At 43.3% G+C, this 24,386-nt stretch overlaps 2 protein-coding genes across 2 annotated transcripts in view; both read right to left on the bottom strand.

The window, feature by feature from the left end:
• dip2ba (disco-interacting protein 2 homolog Ba) overlaps positions 1-9,580 on the bottom strand; it is a gene marked incomplete at its 5' end in the record, with an annotated part of 58,744 nt that extends 49,164 nt beyond the window's left edge. The window contains one exon of the mRNA XM_080015547.1: positions 9,493-9,580. Within this exon, the coding sequence (XP_079871673.1) occupies positions 9,493-9,580 (88 nt within the window). The remainder of the gene's footprint in view (positions 1-9,492) is intronic.
• A 1,648-nt stretch (positions 9,581-11,228) lies between these two features.
• asb8 (ankyrin repeat and SOCS box containing 8) overlaps positions 11,229-24,386 on the bottom strand; it is a 31,109-nt gene continuing 17,951 nt past the window's right edge. The window contains exons 5-14 of the mRNA XM_080015550.1: positions 23,478-23,574; positions 23,096-23,226; positions 22,137-22,301; positions 21,853-22,001; positions 21,652-21,745; positions 21,275-21,394; positions 16,547-16,690; positions 15,801-15,989; positions 14,886-14,991; positions 11,229-14,449 (exon numbers count right to left, since the gene is read on the bottom strand). Of these exons, the coding sequence (XP_079871676.1) occupies positions 14,217-14,449; positions 14,886-14,991; positions 15,801-15,989; positions 16,547-16,690; positions 21,275-21,394; positions 21,652-21,745; positions 21,853-22,001; positions 22,137-22,301; positions 23,096-23,226; positions 23,478-23,574 (1,428 nt within the window). The 3' untranslated portion in view covers positions 11,229-14,216. The remainder of the gene's footprint in view (positions 14,450-14,885; positions 14,992-15,800; positions 15,990-16,546; positions 16,691-21,274; positions 21,395-21,651; positions 21,746-21,852; positions 22,002-22,136; positions 22,302-23,095; positions 23,227-23,477; positions 23,575-24,386) is intronic.

The raw sequence follows: 24,386 nt of genomic DNA, 5'->3' as shown, positions 1-24,386 counted from the left end.
AATTAATTAATTTTTGTTAATTATTTATTTATAATATTTAAAAAGCGTTTCACAATAAAAAATAAATATAACCAGTACTTTAGTTAGTTATCATTTATTTTTATGTTATTTTTGTGTAGAACAGGTATTAACATAAATGATAATAGTAAAATAACTTACTGAAATAAAACCTCACAGTCAGACCAGTGCATGTGTGCCTTCGCTTTGTGGACCTGACGTGACAGTGGGTGCGCTCCTTTTCAGCCATGGCACCTCCCGGTGAAGGAGGAGCATAGGATATCTCTTACATGGAGAGGGAAAGATTTGCCGGCGGCAGGAGGTAGCAACTCAAACAAACAACACAACATAAAACGGCTCATCACCCAGCGAGACTCGGTTCCCCTCATTCCTACATAAGAGCCGTACAAAAGAATCTTTCATGAGGAGTTCATAATTAAGAGATACGGCCATCACAGGGGTTATTTTCCGACTGGACACCTTGATTGATTGCACCCTTTACAAAAACATTACTCTGTAGTTTTATCTCGAGTTTCTATGCAAAAGCTGCGTGCAGTTGGGGAAGAAAAAAAAAATAGAGAAATGCGCAAAAATAGAGAAATGCTGCAGGACTCCGCACGGACCCCGTGCGGCTGGCGTGGCCGGTGGAGCTGCAACAGTGGATTCAACAGGAAGCAGCACTTACTGCGCGCTGTGCCTGTACGCTGCCTTTTACATTGATACCGTAATACCGTAGTTGCATATGTATGTGCGTATTAAACCGTAGGGGGTGTACAGAATATTACATTACATTACATTTCATTTAGCAGACGCTTTTATCCAAAGCGACTTACAATTGTTCAAACACCGACGGACGCAGCCATCAGGAGCAATTAGGGGTTAGGTGTCTTGCTCAAAGACACTACAGCATGCTAGCAAGAGGAGCCTGGGATCGAACCAGCAACCTTTTAGATCACTAGACCACCAGCTCTACTGCCTGACCTACCATCCCCTAATAGAATGGTTTGATAACATAACATATGCTGAAGGTTTAAATATGAATAAAGCCATTTTGCTGAGATAAACTGTAATAATACATTTAAACATCTCTAACCTTATACCTCAACTTAACCATCTCTTACATCTCTAACCTGAGTGACTTTTCTGGTTCCGGTGAGAGCTACCACTTCCGGTGAGGTCTTTACGTGTGCGTTGCTGTTGTTGCTGCTGGTGTTGATGTTGCTGCCGCTGGTGGTGGTGTTGTTGTTTCTGTGGCTGCTGCTGCTATTTCTGTTGCTGTTGTTGTTTCTGTTGTGACATTACAGTGAGAGGATCATAAGAAGGGTGCGTAAAAAGGATCTCCCTCCCGAGGTCTGATTGAAAATTTGACCCGTAAGTTAGGGACGCAAATTAAAGGACCATGACTGGATTGAGATGGTGCGCACAGCTGAAATTTCCGTTTCGGTTGAGGGCTACCACATCCAGTTCTGGTGACGTCTTCGCTTGTGCACTGTTGCTGGTGCTGCTGCTGTGGCTGCTATTGTCTGCTGCTGGTATTCGTAAACATCTCTAACCTGAGTGACTTTTCCGGTTCCGGTGAGAGCTACCACTTCCGGTTACGGTGACGTCTTTGCGCGTGCATTGCTGTTGTCTTTTTGTATTTCTTTGTAAAGCGCATTGTGTTGCCCTGGCATGAAATGCGCTTTATAAATAAAGTGTGCCTTGACTTGACTAAGCATGAATGGACAAACAAACAAAAATGGATGAGCCCCTGTTAATTTTATTACGGTGTTAGCATGGAAATATTGCAGGTTTTTTGTCGATGCATGCATTATATTTTTAGAATGCATGTGTCCCCCTCTCTGATGATCGTAATATGGTGCCATATATGACAAATACCACTCAAAAGAAACCAGTGAGTTGCATAAATGCATCTTGTATTTCTTGTGATCGATCTTGTCTGCGTCAAGCAGCAACCATGTGTTAAGGATCATATGCACCCTAGAATAATATTAATAATGTTAATATATTATTAGGGGTAGTGGTATTACGTTCATTTTTATTCGTCGCTATTAAAGCTTCCTGAATGCCATGCTGGTAACTCCTAACAGGTTAGGTTCGCTCTATGATGATGATGCTAAGATGTTAAGGCAATTGATAAAATACTTTTACACCTAAAGGTAAGACCAAATTTGCGTCACTCAGAGAATTTTTGGGTAGTTAGGACTGCTCTGAGACATTTAATAAATATGGGCCCTGAGCAATAAATCAGAACTGAACACTAAGGCCTGCTGTGTGAATGTAGCCTGGGTGCGACATTCCCTGGTAAATTACATCGACTGTGCTTTAGGAAGTTGTGCTTTCAGAAATTGAAAACATGAGCAGACAGACCACTGCACTTTCAACAGCCCTTTGCTTTTAATAGTTGAATCATACTACAAGCCTGCAAACCACATTTCCCATCATTGTTGTGTGCAAATTGCAACCAGGTATCAAACTTTGATATTTAATGCCACAGGATGATTTGACACTTGATGATAACAATATAATTTGGTTGATGAAGGTATTACATTTTGATTCTCGGCCCAATATCTGAAACCACTCACTGCCATAAAACAAAGAGAATTAAAGAGGACCTACTATGCTCCTTTTGACACAAGTTAATACAGGTCTCTGGGGTCCCAAAAAAATGTTTTTGAATTTTTTTGGCCACACAGATTATGCATTCTAGCCATTCTAAACATGCTCCCTCAATCCATCACGTTCCTCTACAACTCCAAAAACGGTATCAAACAGGACAGCAGAACAAAAATTCCCCAGATAATAATTCCAGAAAACACGCAACTTTACTGCAGAATACAATAACACCAGTGGTGGCTGTAGGTTTAAAGACTCCATGATAGGTAAGTCAGTAAATCTCTTGGCAATGATTCAAAGCAGGCAGGTTGTTTCCATGCAGGCTTCCACTTCCACCTGTGAAGGAGACTCGTTTACAAACATATAACACACAGACATACAAAACCTAGTGATGGCTGCTGTCAAATGACAGACCTCCTATCCTAGTATTTAATGAGAGCTTGTGAATTATTCACCTTACTGCAGGCCTGGAGAAGAAGAGGTCTGCAGCCATCATTAACTATTCACAGAAATAGCAGAGACACAAATGTGTGTCCACTCACTGCCCACATTTATCGAGGAAAACTATTGCCAAACTAAACCAGACCTAGTGGGATACCCCAGTTCCCATCTGCTTGGGCTGGAGGCGTTGGCACATAGTCTACCAGAAAGATGATTTCCCCCTCCAAGGCTCTGACCTACAGAACTGAGGACTTGATATCAGCAACGGGATCCTATATCACTAACATATCATGGACTATCATGGTCTTTGATTTGGCAAGAAAACTTTTGAGGTTGCACAATCGGTTGAGGACAGGTGGTAAAAAGGGGAAAAAAAACAAACCAAACTTACTATGCGGTTAGCATAGGTAGGACATTTCCTTGCATGACAACAATCCTTGTATTTCCATTATTTGCCATCAGTCACACAATGACCCCGTGTTTTCAGAGAAAGCTTGGCTCTTTAACAGAGCTTTTCATGAAAAGGAATATAAAAGAAACTCATCTCTCACACCAATGCCCCCATTCAAATGTATACTTAAAGACTTTGCCATTGTTACAATTTTAGAATTATTTGCCCATTTTTTTAAGGAAAAATCAGGCATGGGTTTGGATTTCTAACAGTGAGTAAGTATTTCACAATGCAAGTAACCAACTGCATGAGCTTTAACATGCACATTTAGCCTGCTGCTATATGTGTAGAGCACAGCAATGGTAATGGGGAATGCATTCACTCATTTCATTTGTGGGCTCCTTTATTCCTGGGAGACACTAACATATCATCCAACATTCTCTGAAGAAGATGGATAGGACACACCGATCAGCAAAAATATTAAATATTATATTATTACCACCTGCCGAATATTGTGTAGCTCGCCCTCGTGCCACCAAAACAGCTCTGACCAGTCGAGGAATGGACTCCACAAGACCTCTGAAGGTGTCCTGTGGTATCTGGCACCAAGACGTTAGCAGCAGATCCTTTAAGTCCTCTGATGCCATGGGCACACCACACAACTTTCAGAGTCGCCAGATCACTGTACTGTTCACACTACACAACTTGTGATCGGGAATCTTGCACTCTTGTGGTTTTCACATTACATGACTGATCGGTGACAGGGGGTCACACTTTAAAAGATCTTTCACCAGGAGGAATCCAGGACGAGTCTGTCAGGTCTCCAAACTATGTTTTGTCACGAAAAACACACGCCAGAATTGACAACCGAAATGACACAATACCATGCGTGGGACAGGATTATAATTTTTTTTATTAAATTATTGATCACTGTAAAAAACACTTGATTGGGTTGAGATCTGGGGGATTTGGAGGCCAACTCAACACCTTGAACTCTTTGTCATGCTCCTTAAAGCATTCCTGAACATTTTTTGCAGTGTTGCAGGGTGTATTATTTACTGAAAGAGGCCACTGCCATCAAGGAATACAGTCACCATGAAGTGGTGTACTTGGTCTGCAACAATGTTGAGGTAGGTGGTACGTGTCAAAGTAACATCCACATAAATGCCAGGACTTCTTCCCATAGTGCATCCTTGTGCCATCTCTTCACCAGGTAAACAACACACACACACCCGTCCATCCACATGATGTAGAAGAAAATGTGATTCATCAGACCAGGCCACTTTCTTCCATTGCTTCATGATCCAGTTCTGACGGTCACATGCCCATTGTAGGCACTTTTGGCGGTGGACAGGGGTCAGCATGGACACTCTGATAGGTCTGCAGCCCCATATGCAGCAAGCTGCGATGCACTGTGTGTTCTGACACCTTTCTATCATAGCCAGCATTAACTTTTTCTGCCCCGACCCCTCCCTCGTGGACAGGTTGTGCTTGTAAAAACACACACGGAGCAGAGACAGAGCCTCAGCGTTCAGAACTCTGAGGAGAAACAGAAAGCTGATGTATCGTTGGGACACATACATCCATAGTTTGGCGTTTTGTTTGTATATTTAAGTTCCGACCCAAAGCAGACGGTAAATAATCATTGTGTAAAATATGTCGACGGGACGTCCCGACAAAGACGGACAACACCACAAACTTTATTCATTTAGACCTAAATGCCATATTTATTTTGTCTTTGATTTGATCAAAATTTTATTTTACTGACATGTTGATTAAAGCGGCTGCACTTGTAACTTGTTCACAAACCAAAATTATTTCATTTCAAGTAGTAATATGTGTAATATTTATTAATTTGTTTTTAAAATGGCGTTAACTAACGGTATATATTTTATTTTGAATATTCAATAAAAATGATTATACATCTACATGCCTTGATGTCATTCTCTATGTAGCCTGCTTATCAATTGTTTTTAAGCTCAAACAAATAATATTTGACCGGAATCTCTCCCATTTGTCCGGGAAAACGAAATCTTCCAGGATACGTTGACTGGCACCAATATTTTCTAATGGAAACTCCCCACGCGCATCAATGAGCCTTGGGCGCTGTTGACCCTGTGTTGGAACCCCCTACAAGACCTGTAATTTTAGAGATGCTCTGACCCAGTCGTCTCGCCATCACAATTTGGCCTTTGTCAAAGTGGCTCAGATCCTTACGCTTGCCCGTTTGTCCTGCTTCCAACAAATCAATTTCAAGAACTGACTGTTCACTTGCTGCCGAATACATCCGAATCCTTGACAGGTGCCATTGGAAATAGATGATCAATGTTATTTACTTCACTCGCTGTGGTTTTAATGACCTTATGAAAGAGTGTCATTTATTGGCCATTTATTGGCCATTTATTGGACCATAATTCAAATGGACTGTTAAATATCCTCAAACCAACTGATAAAATGTGAGAAATTTGATGGAACATTTCTTACACTGACTTAAAATTCCCCTAAAGCTGGAAGCAACATAACAATACTAGCAGACACCAGACAACAATCGAAGAAATTTTCCAAACTACATTTATAACCCATAAAACAAAAAACAGATACTGCACTAGAAACCATACAATTGTGATTTTCTGGTGTGCCAGTATTTTCTTACATACCAAATCGATGGCAGACAAGGCTGATGTCCTTGTCCCTCCGACAAAGTCTGTATTACTGCTGCTGCCTGTCCTCTACTGCTGACCCTGTTCTTGCTGCATCAAGACACTGGCTGATTGGTTGGCTGGCTGGCTGACTGGCCTAGATAGGAAGCAACTGGCAATAATGTAGACTCTCAATCAGACACTTCAGAGATTCTGGCAGGGAAACAGGACACATTCACATCTCATTACATCTTCCATGCACACTTGTGCACACACACAGCAGGAAAAATTGTTTTGTGTTGCATTTTAATATTGACATGGTAGATGCATTTACCTGTCAAAAACTCAGACAATTGCTGACTATTGTAAATGTTGTGCTTCTAGAATATGCCTTATCGGCAGAGTATTAAAGCTCAAACATGCTTGCAGAGCAACAACTCCAACCTTTCAAATTGAATTCTTCATGAGATCATGAGAGAAGGATAACTGGTAGCTTGTGATGGGGTTTGCCATTTAAAACCATTTGTATGAGCCCCTCCTCAAAACATTATGAAAACAGCAAGCGGTTTATTCCCTGTTTCTGTATAAGGGAAACTTCAATTAAGGGAACTTCAATCAGTTCAGTGGAAGGATGCATTGCTCGTCCTTGGCAGACTCAGAGTGCTGTGGCACAAAAGGTGTTTTTTGGGGGATTTTGGAAGATCATTGTGGGAAATCTTTTTTTAGATAGTCCAACTATTGAGTAAATTCAGCGCAGATCGCCTATCCAACCACAACCAGTGACAAACAAATGACAGTCAAACTTTAACCACATATAACATGTATAAAGGCTATCTACAAAATCAAAGTACTACCTACACACAGTGGTTTTGGACATATGCATTTTTTTCCACAACAAGACCAGTACATTTAACACCGTCCATCACAGCCAATCACAGAGGCGCATTGACATTACTGCACACCCGTTCTTCTAGTCTTCCTGTGCGCAACCAGACAAGTGACCCCCTCCGCGACTGGGAATGGACCCTATGGATGTCGTCACAAGTGTAAATCAGGCCTTAGGAAGTTGGGGAATGCTCACAGTAAACCAGGTAGTTCCTCAGTGGCAAGGGGAAGACACACCCTGTTACGCCAAGGCCTGACAGTAACATTACACAAGAAAGCGGTTAGGGAGAATTCTCTCTGACAGTCTATGCACTATGCATCATCCTTAATAAATATGACTGATCAGTGTCTCCTACCTTCCTATGGAGATGACTCATTACAACTTGTACACAAGAACTGAGTTCAGTTGAATGGCCAAAATGCCAGCAACGCTCCTAGCCTTGGCAGCTCAGGCCAGCTGAATGGTGCTCATTGTGTCTCCACAGTCACTAGGGGCGAGTAGAACTGTGTTGTCTTTTAAGATGTCGTTTATTGGGCCTCTGTTCTCCCCAAACAACCCATTTCCACTTAGTTCTGCATATGGCTTTGCAGTCAACTTCAACAGCCTCGGCTTTTACATGGGAACAACACACCCTTGCGCACACTAAGCTCGATGGGAGCATTCAGGCAAACCAAGCGGAAACACAGGACTGACAAAATATTCAAACGCTGTAAGAGGCGGTCAGTGTTCAGCTTAATACTACAACATAATTATTCACCCCTCCCTTGGTCAGTGTGAGTAGACAGGATTGGTCAAATCCATTGATTGTAAGTAAAGGAATGTAGCCCAGGTGTCACAGCGAGGGGGGAGGGCCGACAGGGATGTGACAGTCAGTGCAGAGTAGGAAAGGGACCAGCAGCTGTACTTTGGGGGAGGTGTCCGCTTTGAATGGTTGACACATCATGTGTAAACTTAAACAAATACACACACATCGATCCCCGCGCTCATGTGCTTTCACGGGATGAGGAACAAAGAGGCATACACAGATAAGCATGCAGGTGCTATATTGAGCACAAATACACACAAGTGCAACACTGTGTTTGCACTAAGGGCTAGAATACAGACAAGTAAGCCTGATCTGTATAACAGACAAACATTGTTAAAGATCGAGTTTATAAGCATGTAGCGCATTTAAGAGTGGTGGCTGTGTCCGTTCTGGTGACAGACTCATTTTCATTTTCAGGTGCCCATAGATGACGATGATGATGATGATTTAAATGCACATATCTGTATATACATAGCCATATTCCTTCAACCTATTCCATTTTATTTCAATTTATTTTTTTATTGTATTTTATTCTATATATTTTTTAGCTTATTCTATAAGTATTCCACTTACTGTATTACGTTTTAGGAGTCAGTTAGTCGGTCTATTAGAAAGGAATTTTCTACTTTTTATTTTATTTTTGTACTTTTTCCTAGGACTTATTGTGTGCTATCACCGCATTCACCGCGTTGCATTACATTTCACTGCATATATGTATGGAAGTATGTATATGTATGTGACAAATAAAAATCTTGAATCTTGAATCTTGATGATGAGTGGAGCGCTCATTTCCTTCCACTGTAAGTCAGTGAAATATCAGAACCCATAGACTGAGTCACAGCAATTATTCCGTAAAATATGTCAGCGAAAACCTACACACTTAAAGGCCAAATTGGCATCTATGGGAATTCCCTTTGGGCGTTAATAAAGTATTTTTTTTATTTTATCTTATCTATCTTATCTATATTAAAAAAAAAACCGCTATGACAGATCATTTGTAAATCATGGCGGTGAATAAGTCTCATTTGGATGAAAGTTTATTGATTTCAGAGAGGGGTGGCTGGAAGAGTGTCGATCTGAGTCGGGAAACCCTGTTTCAAATGACGAAACCTGACAATACCTTATCCTCTGTGAGGCAGACAGAGGTAAGAGGCTGTGGCTCTGACGTCCAACAACAGATAATCCCAACATATGCGGTGTCAGAGGTGGTGATTTCGGGGAGAGGCTTTTCTCTCCCTTTCTTTCCAGCGCCTGTACCGTGTTGTTTGTTGCTGTTTGCCCTGTGCGAGTCTGTGCCGTCTATTGTGCCGCGATTTGCCTGTTCGTGTGGTTTGTTACCTCATGTTTCTGGTTTTAATGCAAAACCCGCGTCCCCACGGGAGGTCTTTTGTCCCCTGTCAGGCCGGCAAAACATGGTATCGTAAAAAAAAAAAAAAGATTTGTTCTCAATTAACCTGCTTGGTAAAATAAGGTTGACGGCGGCGATTTCCAGCGCTTGTCACGCACCGCTAGCTTACACTCCCAGGCTGCTACCACATCCTGCACTAGCTTAAAAGCTTCAACACACCGCTCAATTAAGCAATAATGATCAGTAAACAATAATTCCTAAATGGCCGGGAGAAGCCCCCCCCCCCCTCCCCCTCCTTGCTTGGTGCCGGTACCCAGACAGCCGAGCAGCGAGCCCGCACCGCGCCGTAGCCTCCCCCCCGGTCCTTACCCTCAGACAGCTCCAGGTCCAGCTCCGCCAGCACGTCCCGAACCTCTTTGGGGAGAGCGGACAGATCCACGCCGCGCTCCGCCATCATGACTCGCGGAATCAAATGTATTATTACAACGACAAAACAACAACAAAAAAACAACTACAAAAAAAAAAAAAAAAAAAAACAACAACAACAAGCGGTACGAAAAATAGACAGGGGATTAAAAAAATTAAATAAATAAAAAAATAAAAATAAATAAACTCCAAGCGCTCCCCCCTCAAGCCTGGGAGAGGGAGAGACGACGCGTCCGCGCGGCCGGTTGCTCCGCCATCATGGGAGCGACTCAGCGGTCACGTGGCCCCGTTTACCTCGCGCGCGCCTTCGGTCCGACGCGCGCGCCGCCGGCGCCACGACGCGCGCGCGCCCCCTGGTGGCGCGGCAGGGCGTTGCGTGTCTGCAGGGACCGGAGGAGGGGGATGGAGGAGGGGGATGGAGGAGGAGGAGGAGGAGGATGGAGGAGGGGGATGGAGGAGGAGGAGGAGGATGGAGGAGGAGGAGGATGGAGGAGGGGGATGGAGGAGGAGGAGGAGGGAGGAGGAGGAGGATGGAGGGGGATGGAGGGAGGAGGAGGAGGATGGAGGAGGAGGAGGAGGAGGATGGAGGAGGATGGAGGAGGAGGATGGAGGAGGGGGATGGAGGAGGAGGGAGGAGGAGGATGGAGGGGGATGGAGGGAGGAGGAGGAGGATGGAGGAGGAGGAGGGGGATGGAGGAGGAGGAGGGGGATGGAGGAGGGGGAGGGAGGAGGAGGATGGAGGAGGAGGAGGAGCAGGGAGGAGGGGGATGGAGGAGGAGGAGGAGGATGGAGATGGAGGAGCATGGAGGATGGAGGAGGGGGATGTTGGAGCATGGAGGATGGAGGAGGAGGATGGAGGAGGAGGATGGAGGAGGGGGATGGAGGAGGATGGAGGGGGATGGAGGGAGGAGGAGGAGGATGGAGGAGGAGGAGGATGGAGGAGGATGAAGGAGGAGGATGGAGGAGGGGGATGGAGGAGGAGGGAGGAGGAGGATGGAGGGGGATGGAGGGAGGAGGAGGAGGATGGAGGAGGAGGAGGGGGATGGAGGAGGAGGAGGGGGATGGAGGAGGGGGAGGGAGGAGGAGGATGGAGGAGGAGGAGGAGCAGGGAGGAGGGGGATGGAGGAGGAGGAGGAGGAGGATGGAGGAGGAGGAGGGAGGTTGTGACGAATGAGATGCTGATATTTCTACCTAAGTCGACTTATAGAAGTGCTTGCGCTTTAACGTACTTAAAGTGTTAAAAGTAAAAGTGCTGCTCACCAAGGTGCTACTGTGCCTTCCTTTCTGATAAATGCTCATGCTACACGGATTATAATGAACAAAATATTGTAATTTCACAATATTTTGTTATTTTTTTATATATATATATATATATATATATATATATATATATATATATATATATATATAAATAAAAGATATAAACTGAAGTAATGTGTTAGAAATGTAGTAGAGTAAATAGTACAGATATTTGATTTGAAATGTAGGCGAGTAAAAGTCCAGTCTCCGAAACTGAATATACTTATAAGATAAATACTTTGAAAATGTACGATAAAGTAACAGAGTAGTAGTACTTCATAAGTTCCACCACTGGTGAACAACTGACCGCAGCTTTATTAAGGGAACGCTTTATAAAAGTGAACGCATGAACAAACCATAAACTCCCCAGGTCCATTAAGATGTACTTTCTTTAATTAAAACTGCAGCACTGTAAGTGTTCACTTGGACATGCATGGAAAAGTAAATATATTTATATAGTATGTACAGTACAAAGACAAATTTCTGAGATTACTAGTCAAAGACGGGAGCGTGAATAAACCATGAAAGCGTTCCGTTGCATTAAACGGAACGCGACGTTCACATTGTTGCGTCCTCAGTAAGTTGTTCTTTCCTCAAAACAATTCTATTCTCTGTTAAAATGTCTAGAATGTTATGGCAGTTGCTATTTCACCAATTAAAAATAACTTAGCTGACATCCACAATGACAAGTCAAAAGGCATTCATCTCAGAAGATAAAAAACAATTGGGATAAAATACAGTCTTGGTAGATGGTACTAACGTTATTTAGTAGAGAAAACAGCAAAATGCTTGCGTTAAACAAATTAAGTATCTATATCAATTAGTACAATGAGATAGATTTGAAGGATACAACAGCAAAATTGTATAGTGCTGAACAGAGCACGCAATGAAAGAAAAACAAGAAACAAATGAAAAAGTGCCAATGACAAATGACTAATATGAAAGCTGAATATAGTTTGCATTTTTCATTTCATATGAACCATCGTTTTGCGAGGGAATGCCAGCAGAATATAGTGGCAGCTGTAGAGGACCAGACAATGGGACTGTAGGACAGAAGGTGCAGGACAGAAGGTTCAGTCGAGTGTGATAAGCGCTAGGGAGTTGAGCAAATTCCCCTTCATGAATACAGCACACTGTACAGTCACAAGAGAGGCAAAGCCACATTCTGACAAGGAAATAACTTTGCCTAGACAGCAAAATCATGGGACAGAAATTAAAGTTATATTTAAAAAAAAAAAAACAACAACTCAGAAACAATAAGCTTGCATAAATCTAGTGCATAAAGACATGCCCTTATGTTCATGAATACACATCCCACTTTTGCAATGTCTTACATTGCAAATACAAAATAAAAATAAAATCAAACAATGGGGGCAGGGGGATACATCTACATACCAGAAAAACCATACAAGACAAAATCCCTTGTTTAGGCTTTTTTTTTTTTAATATATAAATTGGACTAATATCTAAAATCCCTGAAAATTTTGGAGTAGCTCAGACAGTCAACGCTCCTTTCCAAAGGAATAGCTTAAATGTAATGTTTCTCCATGAGATGACAAGCATTTTATGACATCACCTTAACTGCCACTTTAAAAACAGTTTTCAACAAACAGAAGCTTTCGGTACTTCACAACAAGGGCTTTTCATTTGGAATAAAACAAAAATGTATGTATGACCATTTCATTTTAGATTCATGAGGCTGCATTTCTAGTCACGCAGGAAAAGTTTTGAGCGGGGACGTCCGAGGCACCAATGTGATTTTAAGGCAAACGATCGCTTATTGTGTGTGAGTGCAAGTAGGGCGCAGCAGTGATGTTTGGGTTTGTTTGATCGTTAAACCACAAAATAACAGTCACATAATTTACTTCCTGTGGCTTAAACAAGAAGGTGATCTTCTGGGTGGGTGATCTTTGGAGATTCAGAGGACTGATTTGTCACTATGGTTTGGTGAAGAGCCAAAGGATTAAAGGAGTCTGTCACACCTCAACAAGCAGCAAGGATGGCCTACCATCCAGTGAAGAGTCAAAATAACACTTACAGTAAGGTTGGAAGCCACATAAAACACCGCCAGAGACGTGGTTTCAAAAGAATTAGAGATGGCGTACAGTTACAAAAAACAAAGGAAAAAAAAAACAAAAAAACAATAAATATTATAACTGACTGCTGAAGAGAAAATTAGTAAGAGAAAGATAAGTTGAAGGTCCCTTCAAGCTAGAAAAACCAATAGCGGTAAAAAGATAATGACTATTATTGCCAGTAATGCAAAAAACGGATTACGAGACACTATCTGTGGTAATCAGATTTTTTGGTTCTAGGGCCTGGATGGAGGGGATATGCCTTTCAACCGAGAAAAAGATAGCTGCTCTGCCAGACACATTACCACAAGCGAGTAGAAAAAGTCAAATGCTAACAATCTAGTTATTAGTGTATCAGACCTTTAATAAGCAAACCGCTAATTTGTGATGTACATAAATATATACGCACAGAGCCACTTACACAGTTTATAGATCATAAAGGGGTTAAAATGAGGTAAGATTTGGGGGTGCGTGTTGATATGCTCTTGACACACAGTTGGGGTTAAGGGCAACATTTGAGACCTGATCATCGGGTGATTTAAGTATGAACAGCAATTGCTTGTTTGACATCTTTGGAGACAACAGCGCGTGCGTGTACGTGTGTGTGTGTGTGTGTGTGTGTGTGTGTGTGTGTGTGTGTGTGTGTGTGTGTGTGTGTGTGTGTGTGTGTGTGGGTGTGTGTGTGTGGGTGTGTGTGGGTAAAACATCGACTCGAGCAAGGCACCGTCCCCTGCTGAAAAAGTGCAAAGCCCCATGTGCTGTGTTTGAATTCGCACCACAAACGACAATGTTAATGCAACATTCACATCGCCTGCGTGTTTACAAAAGCGTGCAGGGGTGTAGTAAATATTCACGCGGGGGGGGGCGGGTCGGGGAGGGGGTTCATTATGGCAGTAAACTCGTAGCTAGTGATGCAGTCCTACAGTCCAGTGAAGAGTCATTTTAACTTTGGGTGGGGGTCGAGATGACGTAGGAGGGAAGGGGGGTTCCAAGAGGGAGAGGGAGGTTGGAGTCCAGCCCCTGTAGTCTATGGCAGAGTGAACAGGAAGCTCTCTCAATAGTTTCAGTTCGTTCCCAGAAGGCTGCTGCTGAGCTCCAGGCCACAGCAAGATGGCTGCACTTAAAAAAAAAAAAAAGGGGGGGGGGGGCAATGATGGAAGAGGAGCAAAGGAACGCGAGGGGGGCGAAAGGCGACAGTTTGGATTTTGGGGGTTTAAGGTGAGTTTCCTTGCTCCTCCCCGATCCCCCCGGCGGTTAGCGCGAGCCGTGTCTGGGCCGTGGCGACATCGCTCATCATCTGGCAGTGGATTGGGACTGTGCGGCCATGATGACGTGGGAGGCTCCGCTCTGGATCCTCTGCGGCTGCTGGCCCATTCCCGCCAGCACCGACATGGCCATGGCCTCCGCTGCCGCCCGCGAGCTCAAGCCGTTGGGGCCCGAGGGGTTCGGGGCCAGGGAGCTGTGCTGGATCACCGGGGCAGGGGAGCCCACGGGCTGCGAGCGGTCTTTCATGTTCTCCTCCACCGCTGCACAGAAGGAGATGGGACGATTAGACATTGCGGAAGATGCTTCACAAAGGGGCTTACAGTGGGAGAGAAATTTCACTCTCAAACGACAGGCTTCAACTCACGACGGCTCACGTTATCTACGCATTCAGATTTTCCTGAGTTGAGCCAAAGCACAGACTACTCAGACGGCCGCTTTATGTGACGTCACTCTCCGGCGACGCGGCCATTGCGGAGGTGTGCAAAGCCGAGTAACGTGCAACGTGGAGAACTGGATGATCAACATTCTGTATTGGAAAACACTGAGGGTTGGTCATGTGGACGTTGTTCAAATTTTTGGAAACACCAGTTATAAGTAAGCCATGACATCGCCCTAGGGGGGGAGCCCCCGAGGCCTTTTGATGGACGGTTGCGTGACGGATGATGTCCGCAGGGCGGCTGCACCGGGCATGCTCACCTAGGTAGGCCGTCTTCTTCTGCAGGGTGGTCACAGGACAGTCCTTATGGGCCAGCAGCAGCTGCTTGAGATGTGCCACCTCATTCCGCAAGAGGGAAACCTCATTCTGGGAGAGAACATCAAAACAGATACTACTAATATGAAGTAACCGTGGGATTTCAGGAATACCTTGCAACACAATAAATAACGGGCTGTTGTTTTAAGTTTAACGGACCAACAATATGAGAGACCTCAGCGTACGGAACGAGCAGCAGAAGGGTGCATAGGGTGGCAGACAAGTTACGAACATGAAACACCAGCTCTGACCAAATATCGACCAACAGTTCCTCAGTGATTCTCGACGCTGAAGTCTGTGAGCGTCGATTTCTGTAACCAGTTTCACGCGGAAGCAGTCATTTCAATTACAGGCAGTTAAATGCACAAGGTGCCAGAGAGACAAACATATGTTGGTTAAAACGTGTGGAAAAACCAATGACAGAGATGACAAGATCACAACTTATGGGACGTACTGGCAGAAATCTTATCCAGCGGCTTATTCACTACCAGTCTGTATTGTACGCTACGTACAATAACACACACACACACACACACACACACACACACACACACACACACACACACACACACACACACACACACACACACACACACACACACACACACACACACACACACACACACACACACACACCACCGTTCCCGCAGTCTGTCAGTATTCACTACACTAGCATTCACAATGGCCACGCCCCAATTTTTGTTACTGCTGTAATTAAATGTTAAAACTGTAATTTTGAAAGATTTTGACACTTATTGTTAGCCCCCCCCTTGTCTTTTGCACTAGATGTGTCATTTCACATCACTTCTATTTTTTATTTTTTTTTTAATTTTGTTTTTATATAAATGTCAGTCTCTCACCGACAGCGAGACGTTCATGGAGCTGAGCTCCTCGGCCTTCTTCTCGAGGGAGTTGACCCACAGCTTGCGTTTCTGTCTGCACCGCGAGGCCGCGGCTCGATTCCGCTCTAGGAAACGCTGCCTCCGCTCGTCGGGGTCGTCCTCGGCCGTCCGCCGCCGCCGCCCACCTGTAGGCTGAGCCGGGGACACCTGGAAGGAGAACAGAGGATGAGACAGTCGCCCGGGGGGGAGGCAGGAGGGCAGCAGGGAGGGGTGAAGTGAAGTTGAACTTGAGTCATAACGCTGTCTGAGTCAGAGCATCATAATCATCCAGCTGCAGCGACAACCCACAACTTTATCTAACTTGAATAGAATCAATGTGTTGAGGGACACCACTCAAAAGAGGAAAATGGAACAGTGGTTTTCTGGTGTTATAAAAAGTTTTTAAATTTACCATAGAATACGTAAGGATTTCAGTGAAACATTTTGATTGATTTCTGCAAACGACAACTTACAATGGGGTTCGCATGCCTGCCACACATTAACTTTGTAAAAAAAATACTTCTGGAAGTCCTTTTTTACTTGATCCTTATGACCCTCTATTATATTACCATTTTTCGAAGGGTGAGTTCAAGGATCAGCAAGAGACTAAACTATGATCTGATATGCAAGCAAATATGTAGGGAGTAGCGGTTAGCTTATTGGCAGATAATAAAGAACATTCTCCAATCATGAAATAATGACACATCACAAATGAGACAGTGTACCTGTGGCTGTGCAGGAGAGGGGGCATCCGGATGCTGTACTAGCAGTTGGCTCTGCTCCACCCTCTGGGGCACCATGGGACTGCCGCCCATGGCCATGCTGCCCATGCTGGATGGACTCTGCTGGGAAAGTGCTGCCTTCAGACGCTGCAAGAGGACAGAAGGAATAACCAACATACTGCATAAAGTTTATACAAATACACACGCACGCTATGACGTTATTAGACCTGCCAACCTTGGGAAAATAATTTGAGTACCACAATAGTGTAACAGGGAGTCTCTATGGCTTTGAGTTACTGCAGCTAAATGACTCCATCAGTTATTTACACTTAAGATCAGACAGGACAAGCTTAGCTTGCACACACACACACACACGTACACACACACACACACACACACACACACACACACACACACACACACACACACACACACACACACACACACACACACACACACACACACACACACACACACACACACACACACACACACACACACACACACACACACACGTCTTTCCGGCATTTATCCCCATCAAGGCTTGTCCTTCCTCAGGCCAGGAGCGGTGGGCAGCTCACAATACAGCGCTTCCATGTCCATCGCTGGTCAAATGATGTTTGTTGTGCATGTTTTTAGTGGGGGTTCTTATGAAGTTATATGGAGGAAACCCCATGTGAGCACAGGGAGAACATGCAAACTCCACAGAGAACGGACCCTGATGGGGAGATAACCCGCCAGAGCACGGTGCCAACAGTGCCCCAGGCGGGAATTGAACCCAGCTGCTTGTGAGGCGGCAGTGCAATGCACTCTGCCACGTGCCTTAAATGTTATATCTAGTTTAAAAAAAACTGTAGCCGTCTCTGAACAAGGCTCATCACATCGTATGCGAGCAAACGGTATATAAAAATTTATCTGATTAGGTTATACCCCTTGAAATGCATCATCTAATAAAATTACTGAACTGTTTACCAACTAGAGATGCATCGATTGCAATTTTCTTGGCTGACAGAGTCTGTCTGACCTGCCGATTCCGATTTCCGATCTGTTGTACGTCGATGACAAATACATCTCGTGATCATGTGACAAATAAACCTCTTGAATCTTGAATCTTGATCTGATCACACTCATGTGATAGGACAGCTGCACACACTCATGTGATTGGACAGCTGCACATACGGACGACACTGCAATTTTTATCACACGTTACCAGAACAGTAAGATTGCTGATTTTGACACTGAGTTTATTATTGTTCATTATTGACTGTAGAACAATAATAGAACATGAAACTGTCCATAAGTTCCAATAAAAAAAAAAATACGAAATGGAACAGTCACTGAGTTCCAGTAAAAGAGAGTATGGGGCTGTCACAGAGTTTCAGTATAATTCAACCTGGAACTCCCACTGAGTTTCAGTTGGAACCAACTAACATGGAAATGTCCAGTTCAAAATACAAATTAAAGTCTATTTCACTTTTAAGTGCAAACATACCTTTCTATTATATTTATATGGTAGTTGCAATTCCAAATTAAATTGCAATCATTGCAAAAAAAAAAAAAAAAAAAAAAAAGTAATCATAATAAACGCTCAACTCTTCCCACTCTTGTTCACTGGAAGTCCTCCTTCCCTCACCGTGCATTAAAACAAATGAATCAAGTCGACTCGTTTTACTGAGTGACTCGTCAAGAACAGGGTTTCAAAAAGAGTCAAACCTTTCATCCCAAGTGGAGCACGTGCACGAGGAACAACCAGAGCAGACGCCTCACTGTGGTGACAGCGATAGATACGCAGTCTGCACAGTTTTGGAATATTGTCCGGCGATAGATAAATCATTTATCTAATCCTCATTTCCCTTGAAGTACTTCCAAACAGCGGACTTTTTTTTTCTCCCCCCTTTCGCTCTCTTTTTTGAGCGTCAACTACACAACTACGTGACATTATGTTGGTATCGGGTTTGAGTATCGGAACATTTTTACGAGTACAGTAAATGAGCACAGTATGGGGTGTGTATATTCGATCGGCACAGAATCAGATATATCTGATACTGGTCGGCAGATCACCGGTCATGGCCGATCAAGCTGAAAAATGGCCGATCGATCGGTGCATCTCATGTTTTATATGTTAACGTTACGGTCACATTTTTGTGCTTGATTATTACTCCCCTAGTTCCCATTTTACCTCAGCAATGCAGCGTCACGCCTCGGTAGATAATAAAGCACCGCTACGCTCAGCGGATGTGTGAGTGAGAGGAGAGGGGATACAGAACCACAGGTCGTAGCATCTGATCCAATCCGAGGGATGTCGTTTAAATACAGAATGTCCTATGTTGCCTTCAGAAGCATTTGGAACTCCGTAGTGAGTTGTGCAACCAAGGTCAGAATACTTTTAAGCACTACACGCCTCAGCACTCGGTAGTGCCATTTTGTGAGCTTGCTTAGCCTATCACATTGGGCGTTTTCGGACCAAACAGTATTGGGGATTCCCGGGGGGGGGAACTAGGAACTGGGGAAGTCCCCCTCGCACTAAATACCTTCAGTAGACGCTGAAGTGACGTCAGCCAATGGGGTTTAAGCATGAGTTCTGAGTTGTATTTAGTCTGCAAACTTTAACTTATTTCAATTTACTGGCACTTCACTGTGGAACTTTATTTTACTTTATTATATTTCTTTACTGTTTGCAGGGTTACTGCATACTGCGCTGTATTGCTGTGTCGTGCTATCGTATACAGTACTGTATATCACCACACACACTACCTCACTTTATTCACATGCCATTCATTTGCACATATCTGTATATACAAATAGCCTATCCCATATACATAATTCTATTCCCTTTACTTCTATTTTGTACCCCCACTCTGTATAACCTTTTTGAGTCTTGTTTTGTTTTCTATTATTCTCTTCATTACGTTTTAGGAATCAGTAAGTTTCAGTAGCTTGGTAGGAATTAGGTAGCTATTATGTTCGAACTTATTGTGCATAATCTCCAGGTGCGTTGCAAAGACATTTCACTGCATATATGTACGAACCTATGTTTATGTATGTGACGAATAAGCCTCTTGAATCTTGAACTTGATCTTGAACAAAATCTGTCTCCGAACAAATTTGAGGCGAGAAAAAGGCAATCAAGTTTCTGAATCTTCACTCATATTAGATCATATTAAAAGGTGTAATTAAAAAGTTTGTTCCCATTTTCGTAAAGCACAAGCATATGGACACTGCACTGGGATTCTTTGTTGCATTCAATTAAAGTTGGAAAACAAAATGAAATCAATACATCAAAAAAAAATTAGATAACAAATTTTGTTTTTAATTTTTAGTGGGTTTTTCGGGGGGGGTTTTTTGGCGTGGAGAGTACGAGTGCCAATACTACTACCTCGCCGCCCAGAGAAATGCGACACAGTTGGGGCGCACTGAGGACCGACTGACCCTGGGGAGGCGTTTTTTTGTGTTTTTGTTTTTTTATGTTTTGGAAATATATTGCGTGTAAATAAAGACATGTTTACTGCATGAAGCATCTTATTTTTGTCTTAGGTTGTTGGTGCTGCATTGGCTCATGTGTTCGACCAGTCACCGTGCACACACGTCACTTAAGGCTCCTCTTGTGCCAGTTAGTTCCTGCCCTGGAGCTAAAAGAAAAAAAAAAAAAAGTCCCTCAAGAATGGCGTTCTAAGAACTATGATCGTACCTAGTTCCACGCAGTGCGGACAAAAAAAAAGGAACGGTTCCTACAAACGGTTCTAAAAACTATGAAGAATTTCCTGCGGTGCGAAAACGCCTGTTGTGGCTGAGCCATGTTCACTCATAGATGTTTCCACTTAACATTAACAGTGCTTAGAGGTGAGCAGTGCAGCTCTACCAAAGAAGAAATTTGAGGAACTGACTTTGAAATAGGCTTGTCACAATAACCAAAACCTTGGCACCATGTCAATGTCAAAATTCAGGAGAAAACGGCGGTATGTTTTGGTATCGAGCCAAGATATTGAGTGCCTTGAGATTTCACTGCTACTGGTATTGAAAACCAAATTCCGGGTATCTCGAGCTGAAAGCTCCACTGAGCTCGTCGGTATGGCCAGTTCTACGCCAAATATTAGCCAATGGAGATTGCTTTGCGCTTAATTTTATACACCTTCCAGCATGAGGAGTAACAGTAATAGCCAAATCCACTAAATATAAGGGCTGTCCACATGCATTTGGCAATGCAGTGAATATTATATATGGAAAAGGAAAAGTAAAAACTTTCATCTCTTATAAAATGATATCAGTGAGAGAATAAAATGAAAGTCCATTTACATGGATACTGGAGTAAGCGTCACCGTTATCAGCCAATTGAGTCGTTTTTAAATCAGTCATAAGTACGTTAATCGTATTCTACTTGCTAGCACTAGCTAACTCTTCACTTCAAGCTCTCTGAGAAAGAGTGCTTGAATAAGAGAAACAGATACCAGTGCTGTTACAGATGCAGGAGGTTGTGGTTCGAACAATTGCATAAATATTCTAAATCCTCAAAATGTTCTTTCACACAGCTCTTTGTTTTTTTTCTAACTACGTCAGTGTTAGTGTAACTATGCTTGATTATCTTTCTGGTATTATAAAAGGCAGTCATATGATGAACAACCTAAGCTAGGGCACAGGAAGGCTGGAGGGCAAATGGAGAGATGAACAGAAAACTCTGACAAAGACAAAAATAGAGAGAGAGAGTGAGAGATAGAAAGCTAATCTAGCGCTGACCATCTTTGCCTCAGAATGGATGCTGTAGCCGGAGGGTGAGTTGGAACCACTACTGCTGCTTCCCAGTGGAGGACCAGGGATCCCGGGAATGTTTGGCACCATGCAAACGGGTCGGGCCAACTGAAAACACAGTCACAAAGAAAAGCAAATCAACGGTAGATGATTTTCAGATTGTCAACTTGTGGGTCATTGTTTTAAGGTCCATTTTCAGCTACTACATATCCTTCCAGATTTGTTCTGTTTTTCAAAAAGGAAAAACACACCTATCAGGACTATAATAGATTTTTTAATTCATTATATGCCTGTAGACCGCGACTGGCATTAACTGAAGTATATTTTGAATCAAAGAAAGCTGTTATAGTAATGACATGACTTACATTTATGACAGAGGGCATCTGCATTGGTCCTGGGAGCACAGGCACCGCCTGGCCATTTGAAAGCATCATCATGGGGTAGTGGCTGGTTGGTGAACTACACAGGATCAAAGGAAACCATTTAAAAATCAAGCATTAATAAATGGCACCTCTACTCTGTTAAATGGGCCCTTAATGACGGGTCACTCCGCAAGTCATTCTCACCACAGAGTTCTGTTGGAAGGCGGTGCCTGTGTGATGACAGAGGTGGGTGAGGGCATGGTGGGCTGAAAAGCGTCAAAACCCAAGTGGAGCGGGAGGGAACCTGGACGTACAATGGTCGGGGTTGGAGCTGAGCTCCTGGGGGGCATGTCCTGGGGAACAAGTAAAGAACAGTGGTAGTTGGGATCAAATACGGACAGCACAGCAGCCTAGCATGCGAGGCCTAGTAGTTTAAAAATATTGTTGGTCTCTCTCTCTCTCTGTCTGTCTGTCAGTCATTCTCTTACCTTTGGTTTAACCAGGGGCTCTCTGTAGTCATCTGACTGGCTGGACATGGAGTCAGGGCTTCCTGGGGGAGAGGAGTCCACCTCCACAGGCTCCTCCTCCTTCACCTTGACATCCGATGCCGTTTGTAGGCTCATGTCCAGAGCAGTGGAGTTGGGGGCCGGGAGCTGGGGAGAGAATCACAGGGTTGATATTAGAAGTGCCAGGACCCCTGAGAGACCCTGTGAGAAAGCAGGACTCGGGGAACTAGCTCCACAAACTGAAAGGTGGATGTACGCAGTTTGTACGTTGAAAAAGTGGGCATCAGGGAACACTACTTATTATGTAGTCGAAAGGATTGCGAACTTATACCAACACATTTGCTGAGATATGTGTGCCTTTGCTTTAATATTTTTACTGCTAATCACTCAAGAAGCGTCACATTACAAGCAAGTTCTCTGCACAGCAGCTCAAGCGTATCGAGATCTTAATCTGAATCTTATGCCCGAGCTCTTGATAATTACCAGTTGGCACAATTTTTGTGAATTTTCTTGTCTTATGTCGTATCTTAAAACTGACTTGTGGATAGGCACATGATTTAAACCCACTCTAAAAAGTAATGATTTTTTACTTTGTGTAAGAAAGCATGAAGGAGGAAAGGAAAAGTCCAAAACTCATACAGAGGATAGAGCTGTCACAATTATTTGATCTTAAACCAATGTTAGAAGTGTTGGAACAACTAAAATATGAATGGCATGCATTTCCAATTTTCATGTTCCTTATAAGGTGGATGTGTTTCGTTACACCATAAATCCACTTATACTATGATAGCACACAAAAACACAAAATAAAAAAAATAATTAAAAAAATGTATCGTTATCCTCAATTATTGATATGACAATTAATCGTCAGCTAGGATTTCCTGATCATCACAGCCCTGAGAGAGGGGGACCAACATGTGCATGAATTAATCAGATCTTACAGGGTTCTTGGACCGCTTGTCGTCATCCTCCTGCGCCTTGCGGAACTCCTGCTCAAAGGAGCTGGCGAGCTCGTTGAACAGACCGACCTCTTCACAGTTTTTGAGGAACCGTGTGGGTGTAGGTGTCTGGTCTGGCAAAAATAATTGGGAAATAAAAGACTATACAAACAAATGCGTTCACACTTGGATCACACTTTGTAACTTGAATATAGAAATATTTAAATATAGAAATCCTTCTGATTCATCAAGTCATTGATGAATGAGTCAGGTTCAGTTAGCGTTGAGAAACATTTTTGGTGACAGGTTTAGACGATACTGACAGTAAAGTGGGCTACCGAGTGGCCTCCAGTTTAAGGTGTACAGTCTCTGAGGGGACTCATACCTGCAATAATGACAGAGTCAGTTCTGGGTGGTCCAAATTTCAGCGTCATCTCATGCTTGTGTTTGTGTACTGCCAAGTGGTCCACGTTTGTAAACCTCTGGAGAGAGTATCAAGAAAAAGGAAAATAAAGGGAAAAGAACAGTATATGAATTTGCCTGCAGGCGCCCTGTCCTGTCGAGCTGAAGAGAGATAACACCTTGACCCAGATATCAGATTGCACACCATCGTAGAGAGACGTTCACTGGCAAATGCACGTGTATACTGTACCATTATGCGTTTCCCCCATGAAGAAAAACCATCTGCGCGTCACAATACCCCGGGTAGAAGCCATGTACTCTATGTGCTCATTATAGCCGCAAGACGCGGCATCAAATATCTCAGCATAAGGACAATGAACTGCAAGATGGAAAGTATGATTCCACCTTGCAATTATTTTCTGAGAATATAATAATCTTTATTGTAGTGGGTGGAGGCATTAATAACTTCATGGACAAAACTGTTTTGTTATTCTGGCACCGTGAAAGCCAAAAGGCAAATGCGTTGAGATTTGAGTGTTACAGTAAGTGTGTGTTTTCACAAGTAAATGGTTCAAATATTCTTCGTAAGTACTGCACAAGCATCAATACTGCTATTGGATATTGGCCGCATAGCCACATAGCTGGGAATAGAGTATTTGCAATTCATTTGCAAACTCAAAGGCAGACATAGATATAACCTGAGATATACTGTATGAAAGATGTACGATCTGAGAGAAAAGGCACGTCACAAGTTGTAATTCTATAACAAAAAGAACGGATCAGATGCCAACCACTATGTTTGAACAACCCCAAAATACCGCTCTTTACTGTCAGTCTCTACTGTTCAGGAAAAGTAACAAAGCCAGAACTTGGGATAAGAGGATACTTGTAG

The sequence above is a fragment of the Zeus faber genome (genome assembly GCF_960531495.2).
Source record: "Zeus faber genome assembly, chromosome: 15".
NCBI lineage: Eukaryota > Metazoa > Chordata > Actinopteri > Zeiformes > Zeidae > Zeus > Zeus faber.
This window is presented reverse-complemented; position numbering and strand designations above follow the sequence as displayed.